The sequence below is a fragment of the Anoplophora glabripennis genome, unplaced genomic scaffold (assembly GCF_000390285.2).
Source record: "Anoplophora glabripennis isolate ALB-LARVAE unplaced genomic scaffold, Agla_2.0 scaffold8, whole genome shotgun sequence".
In the NCBI taxonomy this organism is placed as follows: domain Eukaryota; kingdom Metazoa; phylum Arthropoda; class Insecta; order Coleoptera; family Cerambycidae; genus Anoplophora; species Anoplophora glabripennis.
The window spans coordinates 620264-641086 of record NW_019416350.1 but is presented as its reverse complement, the minus strand read 5'-3'; the positions used below and the strand labels follow the sequence as shown (position 1 = coordinate 641086).

The window sequence follows — 20823 nt, the reverse complement described above, 5'->3', positions numbered from 1 at the left end:
GGCATTGCAAATACTGCATTACTGTTTCGAGTACACAGCTCTTACGCTGTAATTCTTATAAAGCTTCTAAAGCTTCACGTACCGGCACTCTAAGGAGGTCGTACACTACGAACTCAAGTGCTTTCAGCTACTGCAGAGAGAGTGATTTTCAGACACTAGGGTAGCAGACCCACCAGTGGTTCAGTTGAAAACTCATTACACAAAACATTTTAATAATACGAACTTTTAATAAAATAAAGTACAAGTGTCCAAAGTGCGCCCTAGGTAAAAAAAAAACAAATTACAAACACCCTGAAGCAACACTAGAACTCACAATGGAGGAAGGGCGATCATCTCCGCATCTTCCTTTAACGCTCCTTCTGAACCCTTTATACATTCTAAGGGGAGATCAACTCCACCGCAAGCTAGTCAGGCCGAGCAAAATCCACGACATGGCGCCCAACGTGGGGCTGTGATACACGACAACCTACTTACATAAATCCACGACATGCCGCCCAATGTAAAACTATGTTGTCAAACGAGCCTATGACCTACATAAATCAGCGACAATCTCTTTTGTTGTAATTACCAGGAAAATATATAATGCAAGATATAACTCGGAACGCCATAAGAAATATGAAGGCGTGCACGAAAATACCTAGCTGTCCGCAGACACTGATCTAGTAAATGTGACCCTACATTAAACTAACTCTTAAGTATAATCACGTTTCTTTAACTAATAATATTTACTATTCTTCGCCGTTTATTATCTCTCTTTCTCTGTCTCGCGGTCTCTCTCTCTCATTCTCTCTCCCTCTTTCTCTGTCCATCTTCCCCCTTCTTTCTCTCTTTCTCTCTCTTTCCTTCTATCTTCCCCTCTCTCTCTTTATTTCCTGCAAAAAGGATACTTCACTAATAGCCCGGTCAAAATAGACATTCAAGGTTACAATAATTCGCATAAAGCTGAAAATTGGTACGAATGTTGGGAACACCATTACAAATGAAATGTGAAAAGTCCCCATCGATCCCACATCTGCAAAAAATTTTATTCAAGGTCAAAGTTCGCAAATATGGGATTTTTACATTTTTCAGGCAAACGGTAAGCTTTATCAAAAAAATAGGTCTGACAAAAATTGTAGATCATGCAATTTTCTGTAAAAATTGTCCTAACACTTTTTTTCCTAACAATCACCATTTCTGAGATATATCGACTCAAAAAGTTGAAAAAGTTGTGTTCTCCATAATATGCACACCTTTCCACGCCACCTGTGAGGTAGTGTACTTGTCGCGATTTTTTTTAACGTGGTTTCCCCGGTAGGGCTGTTCCACGATCTATTATGGTTCTGTTTAATTAAATAATATTGTATTAAATAAAAATGGTACTATTGGAAGAGATAAAAGCGGTGTCAATTATGAGTAATTGTAATTGGGGAAAACTATTAATAATTATCTAATGAACTTCAAGTTCTTCTTCTTCTCTCCCATCTTCTTCTTCTTCTTCCTCCTGGATACAAGTAAATTGTTCTAACAGCGATGCATCAGATGTCTCCTCGCTGATATCGTAAGAATCCTCTTCTGATGACGATCAGACATTGGAACACGACTGGCCTTGACAACTGGTACATGTTAATGAACAAAACAATCCAACTTCTTTGCAGCCGCACTTAGCACTACACTCCTTTTTGCAATAATTGCAAAAAGGGGTGCTCCAATGTTGAATAGCCATCAGAAGAGGATTCTTACGATATCAGCGAGGAGACATTTGATGCATCGCTGTTAGAACAATTTACTTGTATCCAGCAGGAAGAACAAGAAGAAGAAGGAAGAAAAAAGAAGACATTGCACTTGAAGTTCCATTAGATAACTATCAATTAGACGAATAGTTTTCCCCAATTATTCATAATTCACACCTTCTTCGTCATTTTCAATAGTACCATTTTTTATTTAATACAATATTATTTAATTAAACAGGACCACAATAGATAGAATAGGCCTACCGGGGAAACCACGTTAAAAAACGCGCCAAGTACACTACCTTACAGGTGGTGTGGAAACGTGTGCACATTATGGAGAACACAACTTTTCAACTTTTTGAGTCGTAATATCTTAAAAATGGCAATTCTTAGGAAAAAAGGGTAAGAACAATATTTATAGATAATTGTATGGTCGACAATTTTTGTCAGACCTATTTTTATGATAAAACTTACCGTTTGGCTGAAAAATGCAAAAATCCATATTTGCGAACTTTGAACTTGAATAAATTGTTTTGCAGATATGGGATCAATGGGGACTTTCCACATTTCATTTATAATGATGTTCCCAATATTCTTACCAATTTTTAGCTTTATGCGAATTATTGTAAGCTTACCCCTATTTTTTGAGCTACCGAATTATAATGATATATATTACTTTTAAAGCGTACAACATTTCTTGAAACTAAACTTTACAAATTATTTGTTTTTAAATGGTAGAGATTAAAAATCAGTTTTCTTTTACAAGAGTCGTTTCGCTTATGCGGATACTGTGGAACATTACTTATGTTTTTATTGTCAAACTATTTTAACGTTCCTTAATTTAGATATGTCTAGATTATATTATTGAGTTTGTCTGTTATTTATGTGCATCAATAAATAAAAAGAAAATAACGAGGCTATGGTTTCAGTGGCAAAAAGTCTAAAAACAGTTTTATAAATAGACAGCACGACGTAAAACAAATCCGTTTCCACTGAAACAGAACACGAGTAATCAAAGACAATTATCAGTTCCGTATTGCAGCCTGGTTCCTTTTGTCATTTCACGTCGGTTTATTTTGAACCGTAATAATTGGATTCGTAATCGGATGGGCAATAAATAAATATACAACTGGTTCTGTTCTCTACGCGATGACACGAATTGAAATTGTACCGAACAGAGATTAGACCTTGCAATGAAAGATTAACTGGCTTAACTAGGGTGCTGGTCTTCTGTATCACCGATTAAGATGGATGCAATGAATGTTCATATTGCCAGAATCCCTTGTTTGCACCACGGACTAGGCAACAAAATCACTGTCAGAGATTGACAAGTTACTTGTCTCTCCTTTTTTTTCTTAATAAAACTCTGTAAGCGTGAAATTTTGATACAACGAAGAATCATTATAGGGAAAATTTAAAAAGCTACGTTTGACATTTATGCTGTACATCTTGAATTTCGATTTGAAAGATTTATACAAGGTGTTCCGTTTATATTTAAACACTGAAGGATAAGATCCTATTGGAGCAATTTTTCTCATTTACGTAGTTACAAGATGATAGATTTGTTACTTTGAACAGTTTTTCTTAATTATCTTCAAGTTGGTTAAACAGAAAGATACCAAAGTTTGTACATGAATAAACATTAAACGCATTTTAAGAAAAATGTGGGTGGTTTTTAGCTATAATTGAAGAAAAAATATGTTCAAATTGCGTTGATAGGTACTCTTTTTCCATAGCATGAACTTTATCAGGGCTAAACCTGTGGGATATGCAACAAAACTTTGCAAATAAAATATGTCAACGTGGCGTCATCGAATACGACGCTAGTTCGTCGAAGAACCATGGCTCTGTTCTTCTCTTACACACTTCTGTACGAAATGAAATATATATCAGCTGCCTTAAATAAGATTAACGCATTTTTTAATTCAGAGGAGTTTATATAACTTTATGTAAAATCAACATTTTAATAAAATTCAATTCTATTTAATTAACTATTGGCTATTTTATTAACATTCTTTATTTTTTTCAGCCTTGTCCAGATTCCCACGAATTCAGAGAAGATCAGTGCGCTGCTTACAATGACACCCCGTACGAGAGCTCCATCTACGAATGGGTGCCACACTACGACGACGACAATCCCTGTGCCCTTACCTGCAAAGGCAAACCCGGAAATGCTGAAGACCTTAATGAAGATTTCGTGCATGTTGTCGTCAGGTTAGCTGAAAAAGTGCATGATGGCACTAGGTGCAGACCCGGAAGTTTGGACATGTGCATCGATGGACATTGTCAGGTAAAGCAAAGTTTTTTTAGAAGTCATTATGAGCAGACATGGAAAATAATGTCTCGTTTGTTATTTAATTCTCTACAGTAAATAATAATTTCAAGGAACGTATTTATTTCGTTACACGTATTATGACTATTATTATACATAGGTGCATATTTCTTTAATATTTTCCTAAATTTATTCAAACTGTTTGTTTTTACATTTTTCCGTGCTGTCATTTAATACACAGCCCCACAAAAAAAAAGTGGCAGTTCGAAAAGACAGACCATGGTATCCATATGGTTTTGGGGTCGCCGAAACCGAATCCGGTCTTCGTTTAACACGATTAGCTCTAGTTTAAGGTCAGTTCAAGGTAAAATGTAAAAAATCAATTGCCAACAAACTAAACTTACGTGTCTATACGTTTTTGGGGTCGCCGAAACCGAATGCGGTGTCAGGTTGACTCGATTAGATCTGGTTCAAGTTCAGTTCAAGGTCAAATGTAGAGAATTCATTGTAAACAAAGTATACCTACATATCTATATGTTTATGGGGTCACTGAAACCGAATCCAATATCCCTTTGAATTAGCTCTGGCATAATGGCAGTTCAAGGTCAAATGTACAGAATCAGTTACCAACAAAGTACACCTACATATCTATACGTTTTTGGGGTGGCTGTATCCAAATACGGTATCCGTTTGACCCTATAAGGTCAGTTGAAGGTCAAGTATAGAGAATCAATTGCCAGCAAAATAAATCTACATATATCCATAGGTTTTTGAGGTCGCTGAATCAGAATGCGGTGTCCGTTTGACCCGATCAGGTCTGGGTTAAAATCAGTAAACGAATACAACTATATGTTTTGGGGGTCGTTGAATTCGAGGTCTATTTGATCCGATCAGATATGCTAAATAATCTAAGTTCTAAACTCAAAACAATCAAAGTAAGTATTTATGGGTATTAAAATTTGAGTCACAAATAAGATTAAAGAAAGAAATCTTTAACTCTGAGCTCGTGATTCTCGAGTTAATTGTTTTGACATGACAAAATTCTAGTATTAATAAACCTAATTAAGTAAGCTTTAAACTTATGTGTTTGTTAATGCATCATATACATTAATTTACACAATGAGTCCCTGTCGATTGAGATTCTTGAGAAAAGATTTTGAAGATGAGGTTTTTTGCCTTGATGAATCACATGAAATCACATGAATTATGATATCGAGACTATTACTCAAGATTGTGGTGTCGAACTCTTGTGCTGTCAAAAGATCTGCGAAGTGGATTTCTTTTACGTTTTCTCGACTTTGATGGTAAATTTCGTTTTAAGGACCAGCAATAATCTTCTAACATATTTATATCCGATCTGCCTTGGTACTGACACTCCATATCCTTAATATATTGATGAAATCTCTTTCCCTGATTCTCAATGTAATCAACCAAATTTTCTGAGAAATAATCCAAATGAGAATGTGTATATATATATATATATACATATATATAATCAAATTCCCTTTTACCCTTAGGTGTCGGGATTACAAATAATTTCATATAATTAATTTCCTAACTATTTATATACAAATTTTCTCCATTGCTTTTTGTCTCTTGCTATTAGCTTTGCTTCTTGCCATGACTTGCCTCTATTTTCTAATGCTTTTTCTGCTGCGCTGTCCCACGTTTCCCTTGGTCTTCCTCTCCTTCTTTTAGCTTGTATTTTGGCTTCCCATATCCTTTTAACTTGTCTGCTATTATTCATTCGTTGTAAGTGCCCCCACCAGCTGAGCTGTCGCTGTTCTATGAATTCTAATACCGATTGTACTCCTAAATCTTTTCTTATTTGCTCACTTCTCATTCTATCCATTTTCGTTACTCCTCTCACTCTCCTCAGATACTTCATTTCTGTTGCTTGAATTTTACTCTTATGTTGTCTCGTTAATATCCATGTCTCACACCCGTATGTTAAAATTGGTTTGTAAACTGCTTGATACACATTCATTTTAGTTTTTGTAGATATTTCCCTCTTGTTAATGAAGCTTTTATTTATACTATGGTATACTTTCATTGTATTTTCTATTCTTTTTTCTATTTCTTTGTCTTGTTTTCCTGATCCTTCTATCAATACCCCTAGATAATCAAAATATTGTACTTGTTCCAGCCTCACTCCATCTATCTGTATATTTATTTTCTGTTGTTCTTCTGTTATTGCCATTGTTTTTGTTTTCTTGACATTTATTTTCATTCCATTTTCTCCTAATACTTCTTTCCACATATCTATATTTTTCTGTAACTCTTTCTCACTTGCAGCCATAATTACANATCGTATCGAAGATGCTGCTGAAGAAATACGTAACAACCCTGGTTTATTCCATCGCATCCGCCGCTCATCTATCCAACGTGTACACTTGTGCATAGACGGTAACGGTAATGTATTTGAACATTTGCCCGAAGGCTTACAGCAAATTAAAAAATTAACATTATGATGTTAATAAAAACTGATTTTTGGCAAGGCATGCTCAGACCTCCTCGAGGTTCTTGCTGGGCAACAATAACAATTTAATGTGTTGATTGCATAATTATAAAAAATAATTTATAGCATTTTAAATTATTATTTGCTGACGTGAGCAAACCGTTTATTTATTGTCTTTATATGAGCGAAAATATATAAATATGGCAACGTTGCATCTAGGGCGCGTTGTTCATATCGTAGCCGTGCTCAAATTCTGAATAACCGACGACGTCAGCCGGTCAGTAACAGCCTGAAAAGGGGGTTAAATAATGATTTGAAAATATTTTTTTCTGCTTAAATATGCATTTATTTTTTTTTTAATTACGCCATTGTATTATACTCATCTTTCTCTATCTGCTCTTAAAATTAATGACATTATGACTGAATCACCCTGTATACTTCCAATGTAGTGCATATTATAAAAGAAAAAATATAACTATAATTCTTATTTAAACAAATATTCTAACTGTTCCCTAAAAATCCTTAAATGTTGGCGTCACCGATATTAATGAATCGTTTACAATGAACTGTAACAAACGGCTACGCTTACATGCAATCACTGATTGGTTGAATATAATCTCGTGAAAAATTACACCAATCACAGCCGGTGAAACAGAATGTTGTGTTTTAATGTAATCTTGATCTTATTGCTTTAATAATTTTTAATTTCATCGAAATTTAATTGACAAGGAAATTAAATTACTGTTCCACACAAAATTACTCGTCACGTGACTTGTAGGTAATCATTTATGAAAGCTCTGTATAAGCGCGTGTTCGTAAATTCTTAATTTTTGAGTTGTGAGGTGTTCAAAATTCCTAAACATAATATGTGTGTGCTTTCTTTCAAACTTCAGCTAATTAAATAACAACTACTCGTAAAAATAAAAATAAAAGTTTGTGTGAACTCGTATATCTTAAAGATTATTTTTCGAGATATAGCGTGTTAAAGTTAATAAAATGCAATTTTAATTTTTTTTCAAATTTCTCAAAAACTGCTGGCACTCTAAATAGGTGCTTTTCAAAAAAACTTGGGAAAACTTTGGAATTATATTTGCCCTGAGAAATTAAAACTACTATTTTTTTGTCTCTTACATTCTTTGTCCATCTGGATTACTTTTAGAGAAACATGTTTAAATTATTATTAATTGTTACTATCTAATTGTTACTAACTACTTACATATTACTAATTATGCCAAGTTTTATGCATGCCAATATCGGCCAAGTAGAAGTTTTTGCGGTATTTTAAAAAAAAATTTTTTTAGAAATTGTGGATGAACAGTCGCCTAAGGCCCGACAAACACATTCCTTGCCGGATGTGTGTAGGAGAACTACAAAACCGAAATCCAAAACCTCAATATCAAGGGAATCGATTTAAGTCGATCTAATCTCTAATATTAAGTAATATATTTATGGAATATGCTGACATTGTTTATATATAAATCATAACATTTCACAATAAAAGCGATTGTAAATGATTCGCCTAAAAAACTGGATACTCCCTCTTTTCACTTTCACAATTCAACGTTTCTCAATAATGCTAAATAATAATAATTTTCCTTCCACTTAATTAGTATCTGCCTACAATCGTGTATTATTTATAGTCAAGATTTAATATTAGTTGCACTATTATAATGACAGTGGCATAGCTTTACATAAATTTAAATTATCTCAATTCAAGATCGTAGTATTGTCAAACGCAGATTACTATCTAAAATCTATTTTTATTTTGTATAGAAAGCATTAGATACAGAGGCACGACTAAATTTGTACAAAGTGGTTCACCGAAAACAGTTTATTGCTGTTTGTGAATTTTTTCACTGATCGATGAATAAATATGCCATCGTACAAACTTGATAAAATCTTCGCTTGTGTTCACTGTTCAAAGAATTATTTAAACATCAACGAATTTGTCCAGGGGACTGGCAAAAAGCTACCTAGAGAACGCTGGAGGATTTAGAAACCAAGCTTCAGATGTCGCTACTGAATCATCACAGAGACACTCACGACAATGCGAATAAGCATGTGAGCGAGCGCGTGGAAATTCACCGATGTTTTGAAAAATTTCACCGATGTTTCCAAAACTCACCCGTTAAGCCACCTGGATGAGAAGATTGCCGCCAAGAGCCCTCCGTTCCCTCGGACGACGACGACAACGTATGTCGATGTCTTCCTGAGGTCGCCAACGAATACCGGGAGCATCAAAATTTTTGCCCCACTTTCCAAAAAGTTGCAAAAATAAAAACATACACTTTAAATTCACACCCTTAAAAGATGTCGGTATTTATCCAAATCAGTTTTAGACTTTCAACTTTTCACAAACGACCGTAGATCAACTCAGTTCTCCCGCAGTTTATTAACCAGAACATGTACGCCTGGTCAGAGTGTGAACTCAACCGAATCTCAAGGTTTCCCATAGTATAGCAACCACGGCATTGCAAATACTGCATTACTGTTTCGAGTACACAGCTCTTACGCTGTAATTCTTATAAAGCTTCTAAAGCTTAACGTACCGGCACTCTAAGGAGGTCGTACACTACGAACTCAAGTGCTTTCAGCTACTGCAGAGAGAGTGATTTTCAGACACTAGGGTAGCAGACCCACCAGTGGTTCAGTTGAAAACTCATTACACAAAACATTTAAATAATACGAACTTTTAATAAAATAAAGTACAAGTGTCCAAAGTGCGCCCTAGGTAAAAAAAAAACAAATTACAAACACCCTGAAGCAACACTAGAACTCACAATGGAGGAAGGGCGATCATCTCCGCATCTTCCATTAAGGCTCCTTCTGAACCCTCTATACATTCTAAGGGGAGATCAACTCCACCGCAAGCTAGTCAGGCCGAGCAAAATCCACGACATGGCGCCCAACGTGGGGCTGTGATACACGACAACCTACTTACATAAATCCACGACATGCCGCCCAATGTAAAACTATGTTGTCAAACGAGCCTATGACCTACATAAATCAGCGACAATCTCTTTTGTTGTAATTACCAGGAAAATATATAATGCAAGATATAACTCGGAACGCCATAAGAAATATGAAGGCGTGCACGAAAATACCTAGCTGTCCGCAGACACTGATCTAGTAAATGTGACCCTACATTAAACTAACTCTTAAGTATAATCACGTTTCTTTAACTAATAATATTTACTATTCTTCGCCGTTTATTATCTCTCTTTCTCTGTCTCGCGGTCTCTCTCTCTCATTCTCTCTCCCTCTTTCTCTGTCCATCTTCCCCCTTCTTTCTCTCTTTCTCTCTCTTTCCTTCTATCTTCCCCTCTCTCTCTTTATTTCCTGCAAAAAGGATACTTCACTAATAGCCCGGTCAAAATAGACATTCAAGGTTACAATAATTCGCATAAAGCTGAAAATTGGTACGAATGTTGGGAACACCATTACAAATGAAATGTGAAAAGTCCCCATCGATCCCACATCTGCAAAAAATTTTATTCAAGGTCAAAGTTCGCAAATATGGGATTTTTACATTTTTCAGGCAAACGGTAAGCTTTATCAAAAAAATAGGTCTGACAAAAATTGTAGATCATGCAATTTTCTGTAAAAATTGTCCTAACACTTTTTTTCCTAACAATCACCATTTCTGAGATATATCGACTCAAAAAGTTGAAAAAGTTGTGTTCTCCATAATATGCACACCTTTCCACGCCACCTGTGAGGTAGTGTACTTGTCGCGATTTTTTTTAACGTGGTTTCCCCGGTAGGGCTGTTCCACGATCTATTATGGTTCTGTTTAATTAAATAATATTGTATTAAATAAAAATGGTACTATTGGAAGAGATAAAAGCGGTGTCAATTATGAGTAATTGTAATTGGGGAAAACTATTAATAATTATCTAATGAACTTCAAGTTCTTCTTCTTCTCTCCCATCTTCTTCTTCTTCTTCCTCCTGGATACAAGTAAATTGTTCTAACAGCGATGCATCAGATGTCTCCTCGCTGATATCGTAAGAATCCTCTTCTGATGACGATCAGACATTGGAACACGACTGGCCTTGACAACTGGTACATGTTAATGAACAAAACAATCCAACTTCTTTGCAGCCGCACTTAGCACTACACTCCTTTTTGCAATAATTGCAAAAAGGGGTGCTCCAATGTTGAATAGCCATCAGAAGAGGATTCTTACGATATCAGCGAGGAGACATTTGATGCATCGCTGTTAGAACAATTTACTTGTATCCAGCAGGAAGAACAAGAAGAAGAAGGAAGAAAAAAAGAAGACATTGCACTTGAAGTTCCATTAGATAACTATCAATTAGACGAATAGTTTTCCCCAATTATTCATAATTCACACCTTCTTCGTCATTTTCAATAGTACCATTTTTTATTTAATACAATATTATTTAATTAAACAGGACCACAATAGATAGAATAGGCCTACCGGGGAAACCACGTTAAAAAACGCGCCAAGTACACTACCTTACAGGTGGTGTGGAAACGTGTGCACATTATGGAGAACACAACTTTTCAACTTTTTGAGTCGTAATATCTTAAAAATGGCAATTCTTAGGAAAAAAGGGTAAGAACAATATTTATAGATAATTGTATGGTCGACAATTTTTGTCAGACCTATTTTTATGATAAAACTTACCGTTTGGCTGAAAAATGCAAAAATCCATATTTGCGAACTTTGAACTTGAATAAATTGTTTTGCAGATATGGGATCAATGGGGACTTTCCACATTTCATTTATAATGATGTTCCCAATATTCTTACCAATTTTTAGCTTTATGCGAATTATTGTAAGCTTACCCCTATTTTTTGAGCTACCGAATTATAATGATATATATTACTTTTAAAGCGTACAACATTTCTTGAAACTAAACTTTACAAATTATTTGTTTTTAAATGGTAGAGATTAAAAATCAGTTTTCTTTTACAAGAGTCGTTTCGCTTATGCGGATACTGTGGAACATTACTTATGTTTTTATTGTCAAACTATTTTAACGTTCCTTAATTTAGATATGTCTAGATTATATTATTGAGTTTGTCTGTTATTTATGTGCATCAATAAATAAAAAGAAAATAACGAGGCTATGGTTTCAGTGGCAAAAAGTCTAAAAACAGTTTTATAAATAGACAGCACGACGTAAAACAAATCCGTTTCCACTGAAACAGAACACGAGTAATCAAAGACAATTATCAGTTCCGTATTGCAGCCTGGTTCCTTTTGTCATTTCACGTCGGTTTATTTTGAACCGTAATAATTGGATTCGTAATCGGATGGGCAATAAATAAATATACAACTGGTTCTGTTCTCTACGCGATGACACGAATTGAAATTGTACCGAACAGAGATTAGACCTTGCAATGAAAGATTAACTGGCTTAACTAGGGTGCTGGTCTTCTGTATCACCGATTAAGATGGATGCAATGAATGTTCATATTGCCAGAATCCCTTGTTTGCACCACGGACTAGGCAACAAAATCACTGTCAGAGATTGACAAGTTACTTGTCTCTCCTTTTTTTTCTTAATAAAACTCTGTAAGCGTGAAATTTTGATACAACGAAGAATCATTATAGGGAAAATTTAAAAAGCTACGTTTGACATTTATGCTGTACATCTTGAATTTCGATTTGAAAGATTTATACAAGGTGTTCCGTTTATATTTAAACACTGAAGGATAAGATCCTATTGGAGCAATTTTTCTCATTTACGTAGTTACAAGATGATAGATTTGTTACTTTGAACAGTTTTTCTTAATTATCTTCAAGTTGGTTAAACAGAAAGATACCAAAGTTTGTACATGAATAAACATTAAACGCATTTTAAGAAAAATGTGGGTGGTTTTTAGCTATAATTGAAGAAAAAATATGTTCAAATTGCGTTGATAGGTACTCTTTTTCCATAGCATGAACTTTATCAGGGCTAAACCTGTGGGATATGCAACAAAACTTTGCAAATAAAATATGTCAACGTGGCGTCATCGAATACGACGCTAGTTCGTCGAAGAACCATGGCTCTGTTCTTCTCTTACACACTTCTGTACGAAATGAAATATATATCAGCTGCCTTAAATAAGATTAACGCATTTTTTAATTCAGAGGAGTTTATATAACTTTATGTAAAATCAACATTTTAATAAAATTCAATTCTATTTAATTAACTATTGGCTATTTTATTAACATTCTTTATTTTTTTCAGCCTTGTCCAGATTCCCACGAATTCAGAGAAGATCAGTGCGCTGCTTACAATGACACCCCGTACGAGAGCTCCATCTACGAATGGGTGCCACACTACGACGACGACAATCCCTGTGCCCTTACCTGCAAAGGCAAACCCGGAAATGCTGAAGACCTTAATGAAGATTTCGTGCATGTTGTCGTCAGGTTAGCTGAAAAAGTGCATGATGGCACTAGGTGCAGACCCGGAAGTTTGGACATGTGCATCGATGGACAGTGTCAGGTAAAGCAATGTTTTTTTAGAAGACATTATGACCAGACAAGGAAAATAATGTCTCGTTTGTTATTTAATACTCTACAGTAAATAATATTTTCAAGGAACGCATTTATTTCAGAAGCAGCCTGTATTGTAATATTATATCCTATTCATTTCGTTACACGTATTATTACTATTATTATAAATAGGTGCATATTTCTTTAATATTTTCCTAAATTTATCCAAACTGTTTGTTTTTACATTTTTTCCTGCTGTCATTTAATACACAGCCCCACAAAAAAAAGTGGCAGTTCCGAAAGACAAGACCATGGTATCCATATGGTTTTGGGGTCGCCGAAACCGAATCCGGTGTCCGCTTGACTCGATCAGATCTGTTTCAAGTTCAGTTCAAGGTCAAATATAGAGAATCAATTGCCAACAAAGTAAACCAATTTATCTAAACATTTTTGGGGTCGCTGAAACCGAATTCGATATCCGTTTGACCCGATTAGCTCTGGCATAATGTCAGTTCAAGGTCAAATGTATAGAATCAATTGCCAACAAAGTAAACCTACATATCCATACGTTTTTGGGGTCGCTGTATCCAAATACGGTGTCCGTTTGACCGTATAAGGTCAGTTGAAGGTCAAATACAGAGAATAAATTCCCAGTAAAATAAATCTACATATCAATAGGTTTTTGAGGTCGCTGAATCAGAATGCGGTGTCCGTTTGACCCGATCAGGTTTGGGTTAAAATCAGTAAACGAATATATCGATACGTTTTTGGGGTTGCTGAATTCGAATTCGAGGACTATTTGATCCGATCAGATATGCTAAATAAACTCAAGTTCTAAACTCAAAACAATCAAAGTAAGCATTTATGGGTATTAAAATTTGAGTCACAAATAAGATTAAAGAAAGAAAACTTTAACTCTGAGCTCGTGACTCTCAAGTTAATTGTAATGCTTCATATACATTAATTTACACAGTGAGTGTCGATTGAGATTCCTGCGCACATATTTTCGAGATGAGGTTTTTTGTCTTGATGAATCACATGAAATCACTGTATCTCACTATTATGGTATCGAGACTACTACTCACGGTTGCGATGTCGAACTGTTGTGCTGCCAAAAGATCTGCGAAGTGGATTTCTTTTACGTTTTCTCAACTTTGATGGTAAATCTATATATACATATTTATATCCGATCTGCCTTGGTACCGGTACCCCATATCCTTAATATAATGATGAAATCTATCTCACTGTAATCAACCAAATTTTCTGAGAAATAATCCAAATGGGAATGTAAAAAATGTAATTTGAGATTCACTAAGCAGCCTAGGTTTTTAAAGCTTACTACCAAATTCTACACTATTTTTTTTAATTTGGACTTTTTTTATTTCCTAGAACCCACTATCACATAAAAAAAAACAAGAGTTTTTGTGAATTCCGATTGGTGGCCCAGTATTATTGTGATGGTTATCTCAAATTTGCCATTTATGTTGTTCGTATTTGATCCNTGCTTTTTCATCTTCATCTGGCCCATATACACATATCACAGTCATTTGTTTTCCATCTCTTTTCTTTATCTCCACTGATAAAATTCTCTCCGTATGTGCTTCCCATTTACTCACACTTTGTACTAATTTTTGATGAATTATGCATCCGACACCTGCTGCTGCCCTTTTATTATTTTCTACTCCTCTACTAATGAGAATGTAAAAAATGTAATTTGAGATCACTAAGCAGCCTAGGTTGTCAAAGCTTACTACCAAATTCACTATTTTTTTATAGTTTCAACTGTTTTGATTTCTTAGAAAATTTCCTATTAGTTCGTTAAAACATAAAATACATAAAACATCTTGAATTCTCGTTCTCATTTATTCTACTATCAAAAATGTGATCCTTTAACATCTTACGGATCTGAGGTCACTGAGCTCACTTAAATCGGGGAACTGATCTTCGATATACTTAAAGCATCGACCATCTTTGGTTAGAGCTTTCTACCATTGTTTCGTGAGTTCGAATTTGATGTGTAGAGGTGGAATAAGGCTTTTTGATGAATCAACAAGTGGCTCATGTTTTATATTCTAAAACCCAGCATCGAAGACTTCACGTAATAGTTTTTTCGATCCCGATTATTCCATTCACATAAAAAAACAAGAGTTTTTGTGAATTCCGATTGGTGGCCCAGTATTATTGTGATGGTTATCTCAAATTTGCCATTTATGTTGTTCGTATTTGATCCTATGTAAGACTATCCTCAGATTACGGCACTCTTCTTTCAATGTGCTACAGGTATGGTTGCATACACATTTGTATTATGCAGTAGAACAGCTTTCGTAATTCTCTTTGCCGAATCAATCCTTGTTTGAAGTGATTCATCAATCCAACGATATCATTGCGGTAACCTAAGGAAACTTCTTAGTTAGAAAAATATTTATGAAACTTCTTATTACGTCATCACTAGTATCACTAGCTCTATCAGTGATAGTTTAATTGCCGCCCAAATTTCCTCCTTCTTTAATATCTTCGTGAAACCTTTCTCTCTGCTTAAACGCAATCAAATTTTTCACTTTGAGGTTCAAAACCAATAAATTTTTATAAGCATCTTTTGTATGTTGATTGATCTTTTTTTATTAGAAAGTATTTAGTAGACCTGATCGGGTCAAACGGACATAAGATTCGATTTCAGCGGTCCCAAAAACATATAGATATTTAGGTTTACTTTGTTTTCAATCGATTCTCTACATTTGACCTTAAACTGACCATAACCCAGATCTGAACGAGTCAAACGGACACCGGATTCGGATTCGGCGACCCTAAGAAATATAGATAATATGTAGGTTTAGCTTGTTGGCAATTGATTCTCTGTATTTTGCCTTGAACATACCTTAATCCAAAGCTAATCGTGTCAAACGGACACCGGATTTGGATTCAGCGATCCCAAAACCATATGGATACTATGGTCTTGTCTTTCGGAACTGCTACTTATTTTTTTGTGGGGATGTGTAATTTATATTTTTAAGTATGTTGTGTCGTGGCATTTTCTCCTTTCTTTGATTTCTAAAGCAGCATAATATCCTTTTAATCTTTTTTACATTGTCACTAATCCTTAATATTGTAGAACAATGGATAAAAAATGATACCGATATTTTTTGTTATTCCATTAAAAATATAAAATATACATTAGTTAAATAGCCATGTATTTTTCTTTCTTTTTGCTTCTTTTATTTTTATTTTAATTTTTGTTATATTTTAATTACAAACTTACCATATCCCGTTATTGGGTAATGTCTTGTAATTATATACTTTAAATAAATTAATTAATTAATTTCGGGCGTTCGATATTTTAGTTTAATAAATAAATTTCTTGGTCAAATTTTTGAGAAGTTAGTTCCAAAGGTTGTAAATGTAAAACGCATAAAACAGAATTTACCTTTTTTCTACAATTCATAAATTTTACCTCCATTCTATCTAGTTGATTGTAAACAAAACTGATGGATGTCTCACATCCAGATATTTCAAAAACTAAAACGACACTCCGATTTGCCTTTCTAAAACCTGTTCAAGGGATATTCCCTTAGTACGGACATCGAAGCAAGTTCTGGAGGATAACAAAAAATTTTATAAAGTTGTTCCTTACCGAACGAAAGCGTAGGCAGGGTTAGTGGATAACAGGTAGTCAGATGCGAGGAATGGGTTTATCAAATTGATTGATGTGTGTCCAGGGAAGGGAAAATGAAAAAATATATAACGTAGTGTTCTTACTGGCGGCATCCGTTGACTACAGCGCAGGTTTCGGTGTGAAAAGCCATTACGCTGTTAGGGTCTGATACTTGTGATGAATGACAGTGGATTTAATGTTTTAATGAAATTATATTATAGTATTAAAAAATTATTATTAAGTACAGAGGGTACAGCAAAAGTAGTAAAACTAAGTAAAATTATCAAATACAAGTACCTATAAGCTATTACAAGTATATTTTAATTGCAACAGCAGTAGCAAATTATTGATTCGTCTAATTGACGAAATCTTACAATTTATTTAGAGAGAATTACTTTATAATTATAGAATGTGTTATAATATTGTATTACTAATAATATAAACAGAAAACTAAACATCGCTTCCTTATGAACGTTGTTCTGTCATCTCTAGATGTTAGCATTTATATTGTACTTATAGTAGATCAGTCAGTGTACAAGAAATTTGATTTGACAAATTAGAAACATAACATATGAAGAAATTTCATTCTTAGACTTATTTTCTTTATCTGATATGAACAAAAGTTATCTTAGGAACGACATACCTAATGGTCACAGAAGATGGAGTAGATTTGATCTGCAGTAGATTTGTTTACAGACATACACTTATCTACTCTCTACTCAAGGATGTAGGTCCGCTTCGATCTGGATCCTCCAAAAGTCTAAATAAGTGATATGACAACCATCCCGGAAATTGTTTAAACCTGCTAATTTATACAGGGTGTTAATGAACTTATGTCAAATATTTTGGATTTGTGTTGAGTAAAATGTAATTTTAAAATCTGACTTACCTCAACACTGCAAGGAGCCACCTTTTGAGAACTGGTGATTTTCGTAGATGTTCGATGTACCCACCAATTGCTTGCACACATGGTTCAGCGCGACGTATCCAATTCGCTCGCACGCGTTGCAACATTGCCACGTCCTCTCTAATTGGACGCATCTAACTAGGCTGCCGCAGCCTATCCAGCAATCGGGAAAAGTAATGTTTAGAAAGTCGCTCACTCTCCGAAAAAAGTGAGCGGGAAGCTCCGTTATGCAGTAACCACATATTTTGTCGAACATTTAATAGCACGTCTTCCAATAACTCCGGCAAGCGATTTTGCAAAAATTCTAGATATGTAGCACAGTCTAAGCGCCCAGGCAATTCAAAAGGTCCTATTAAAGTGTCATTAACGATACCGGTCCACATGTTCACTGAAAACTGTTGCTGAAAGGCACTGCGACGTATTTCGTGTGGATTTTCGATAGTCCAGTGGCGAGTGTTGTGGACGTTACGTACACAATTTCGACTGAAACATGTTTCATCTGTAACAAGTATTTGCGCTGTAAATTGAGGATTTCTTTCATGTTCTTGAAGTAACCATTCGCAAAAACCTCAACGTAGTGGAAAATCCTCAGGAGTAAGCGTTTGAACACGTTGAATATGAAATGGGTACAACTGAGCCTCTCGTAATGTCCTCCACACAACATGATGCGAAATATTTACTTGCTGTGCGATATTTTTGGTGCTACGATGCCGATCTTCTTCGACGAGATTTAAAATTATGTCGCCGACATTCAAGATTCTTAGTGATCACCCTGGGCCATCGTCGCGAACTCGACGCGGTTGTACTTGTGTCCAAAACTCTTTGCGCTACAACAACAAATGTTCGCGGTGTGAGGGCAAGTCGTTCAGGATATCTTGCACGGTACACTTGACTAGCTATGTGGGCATTTTCGTTTGCTTCGCCATAATTTATGAGCATATAATAATATTTGCGATTGCTAAATAAATGCGCTATTTTCAAAAGAAAACTTAGAAATACGGCTATTAAGTGTATTCTCAAAAAACAGTACAGCAATCACTACAACAATGTATTACAAACTGACTTTCGATTACAGTCGGCTTCATAAGAAACCTACAAACTCGTAAAAAGTATTACAGAATTTCGCCGCGATAAAATACATGCATTTTAGCAGTTCCAAAACAGTTTTAAACACGCTCTTTTCTCTATGACCTTAAACTTCCGATACAAGTTTGTGACATCAGTTAACTCAGTTTTTGCTCCTTTTTCATCCATTTTGACATTAACACCCTGTATCTTTTTCTATTACACAGCCTTAATAGATGATTACAAGCTACGTGACCAGTAATTTTGTTGGGAACAACAATTTTATTTCCTTCCTTACGATGTAGTAGTATACAGTAAACACAGATCGAATATCTATTGTATGAAATGTATAAATAAGGAAATTTTATAAAAAATTTTATTTTGTTAGTTATATGTCGTGTTTTACTTAAATTAATCCTACATATAATGAGAAAATGCCTGAAGGCATCTTTTATTCAGCTATATAATGGATATTTTGAACAAATACCTACATAAAGAGCTTTTTGAGAGCGGCAGGAAATATTTATTTTTTTTATTCTAATTGGCCATTTCTAAATAAAAATAATTTATATAACCTAACTAAAATCCCACAAATCACAATAGACAAAGATATACTTTTTGACGAAAATGCAGTATAGTAGTAATGTTGACTAAATTGCAAGTTGACAACTTATAGTCCTCTTAAAGCCGGCAGAAACCTTTATTTACAGTTCGTTCATACAACGAAATGGCAGATGGTATTGATATTTTCACTAATTTACATAAATAATTTAAAATTTAACTGAAACTAGTTCGAATTATGTAATTTATTAAGGAAAATATCTTTCCCTTATTAACAAAAATTCTTGACTATGAGTTGATGCAAAACTCAAATCTGGATGAGATATAATGATGTAAATCTATGACCTGTCATGCTACGCAATGTCTAGGTCTTCATTATATCCAAACTGGCAGAGAACGACTTTCTATTCCGAAGACCTGTGTTACCACTAGGCGAAACTGATGATAATATGCGAGAAACAGCTATTCTGCGGACTAATGTCCCGATCAGCATTGAATTGTACCAACAATATTTTAGATATATGTTGTAAATTCTTATAGCATATATTATAGGGTGTGTGTAAATTTGAGGAAGATTTTTTTATGGAAAGTAGAATCGCTTAAACATTTTCAATAAATTAAACTAAAACTTATTGAGACGTCTGGAATCGTTCCTCATATAAAAAGAGGTTGTAGATAGCGCGCTCTCGACCTTTTTGTCTCGTTTTTTGTAGTAAACAGAAAAATTGCTTATCATCTGTTCCACTTTAATTTTTATTAACGAAACGTTTCAAGCAAAATTATTAGTGAACAAGTAAATCGTATTTGTATGCATTTTATTAATTGTTTTTCTTTTGTGAAAAGATATTTTGTCTGGATTCGTATGTATTGATACTACGGATAAACATACCTACTAAAATGGCCTATCAATTCAGTAGCAATGAGTTGACGCTTTCTCTACAGCTTTATATTCAGCAATTTGTGTAAATATTATACATATAACCTGCCGAGCTATCGAGAGAGTCAGCAGTTCCAAAAATGTTTCTTCGTATTATTGTGGTGTGTGTTTTAAAAAAATATATACGCAAGAAATATTTATATCAATCAAGTTTCGCGCCTCGATTTAATCTTGAAATATATTCTCCTAGTTTGTGAACATTATAATGATTCGAGTAAAAGTGATCAACTCGCCTAACACTCTGTAAATGATTCAGTTGCAATCTTCAGCTATTTTATATTTATTAAACTAAATCTTCGTCACTAGGTGCAGACTGTTATCTCGGTAAATATAATTTATTAAACGTGGTTTAGGCATAGTCCTTTCACTATCTTGATGTCCATTTGCTTGAAATATTCCCACCAAAACCTTTTTGAAACATATAAAAACACCTCCCCAGCAACAATTAAAAAACGCACAATCAGGAATTCTTGGATTTCCAACAGCTTCGCACGCAGCGACCTACAATCTGAAATTTTTATACATTCCCGCGTCGTCTTCCTGTTTACCCTCAGAAATTCCAAGAAAAACTACAACGTAAGATAACGCCTGCCCTTTTTGCGAAGATCCGAACGTGAATGGTAAGGGAAGCCCCGTCGATGATAAAGGAGCATGGGGATATATAACAGGCAATATGTTTTTACTATCAGCGACCCCAGTGAAGAGCTCAGGGCGTCTTGTCTGGTTTCCAGAATAAATACGGGCTCTGTGCACGCCGTAGCCGTGACAGTGAAAAGTGATGGATCCCACAATAAGCACTCGT

The 20823-nt window shown here is 34.8% G+C and overlaps 2 protein-coding genes across 2 annotated transcripts in view; one reads left to right on the top strand and one right to left on the bottom strand.

Annotated features, from left to right (window-relative positions):
- Positions 1 to 5542: 5542 nt before the first annotated feature.
- Positions 5543 to 6283, bottom strand: LOC111691417. Its single transcript, XM_023454199.1, has one exon. It carries the CDS (start codon positions 6281 to 6283, stop codon positions 5543 to 5545), a length of 741 nt encoding a protein of 246 aa, XP_023309967.1.
- A 6533-nt stretch (positions 6284 to 12816) lies between these two features.
- The window catches only part of LOC108904789 (protein madd-4), a 94227-nt gene continuing 86220 nt past the window's right edge, over positions 12817 to 20823 (top strand). The window contains exon 1 of the mRNA XM_018707468.2: positions 12817 to 12912. Within this exon, the coding sequence (XP_018562984.1) occupies positions 12889 to 12912 (24 nt within the window). The 5' untranslated portion in view covers positions 12817 to 12888. The remainder of the gene's footprint in view (positions 12913 to 20823) is intronic.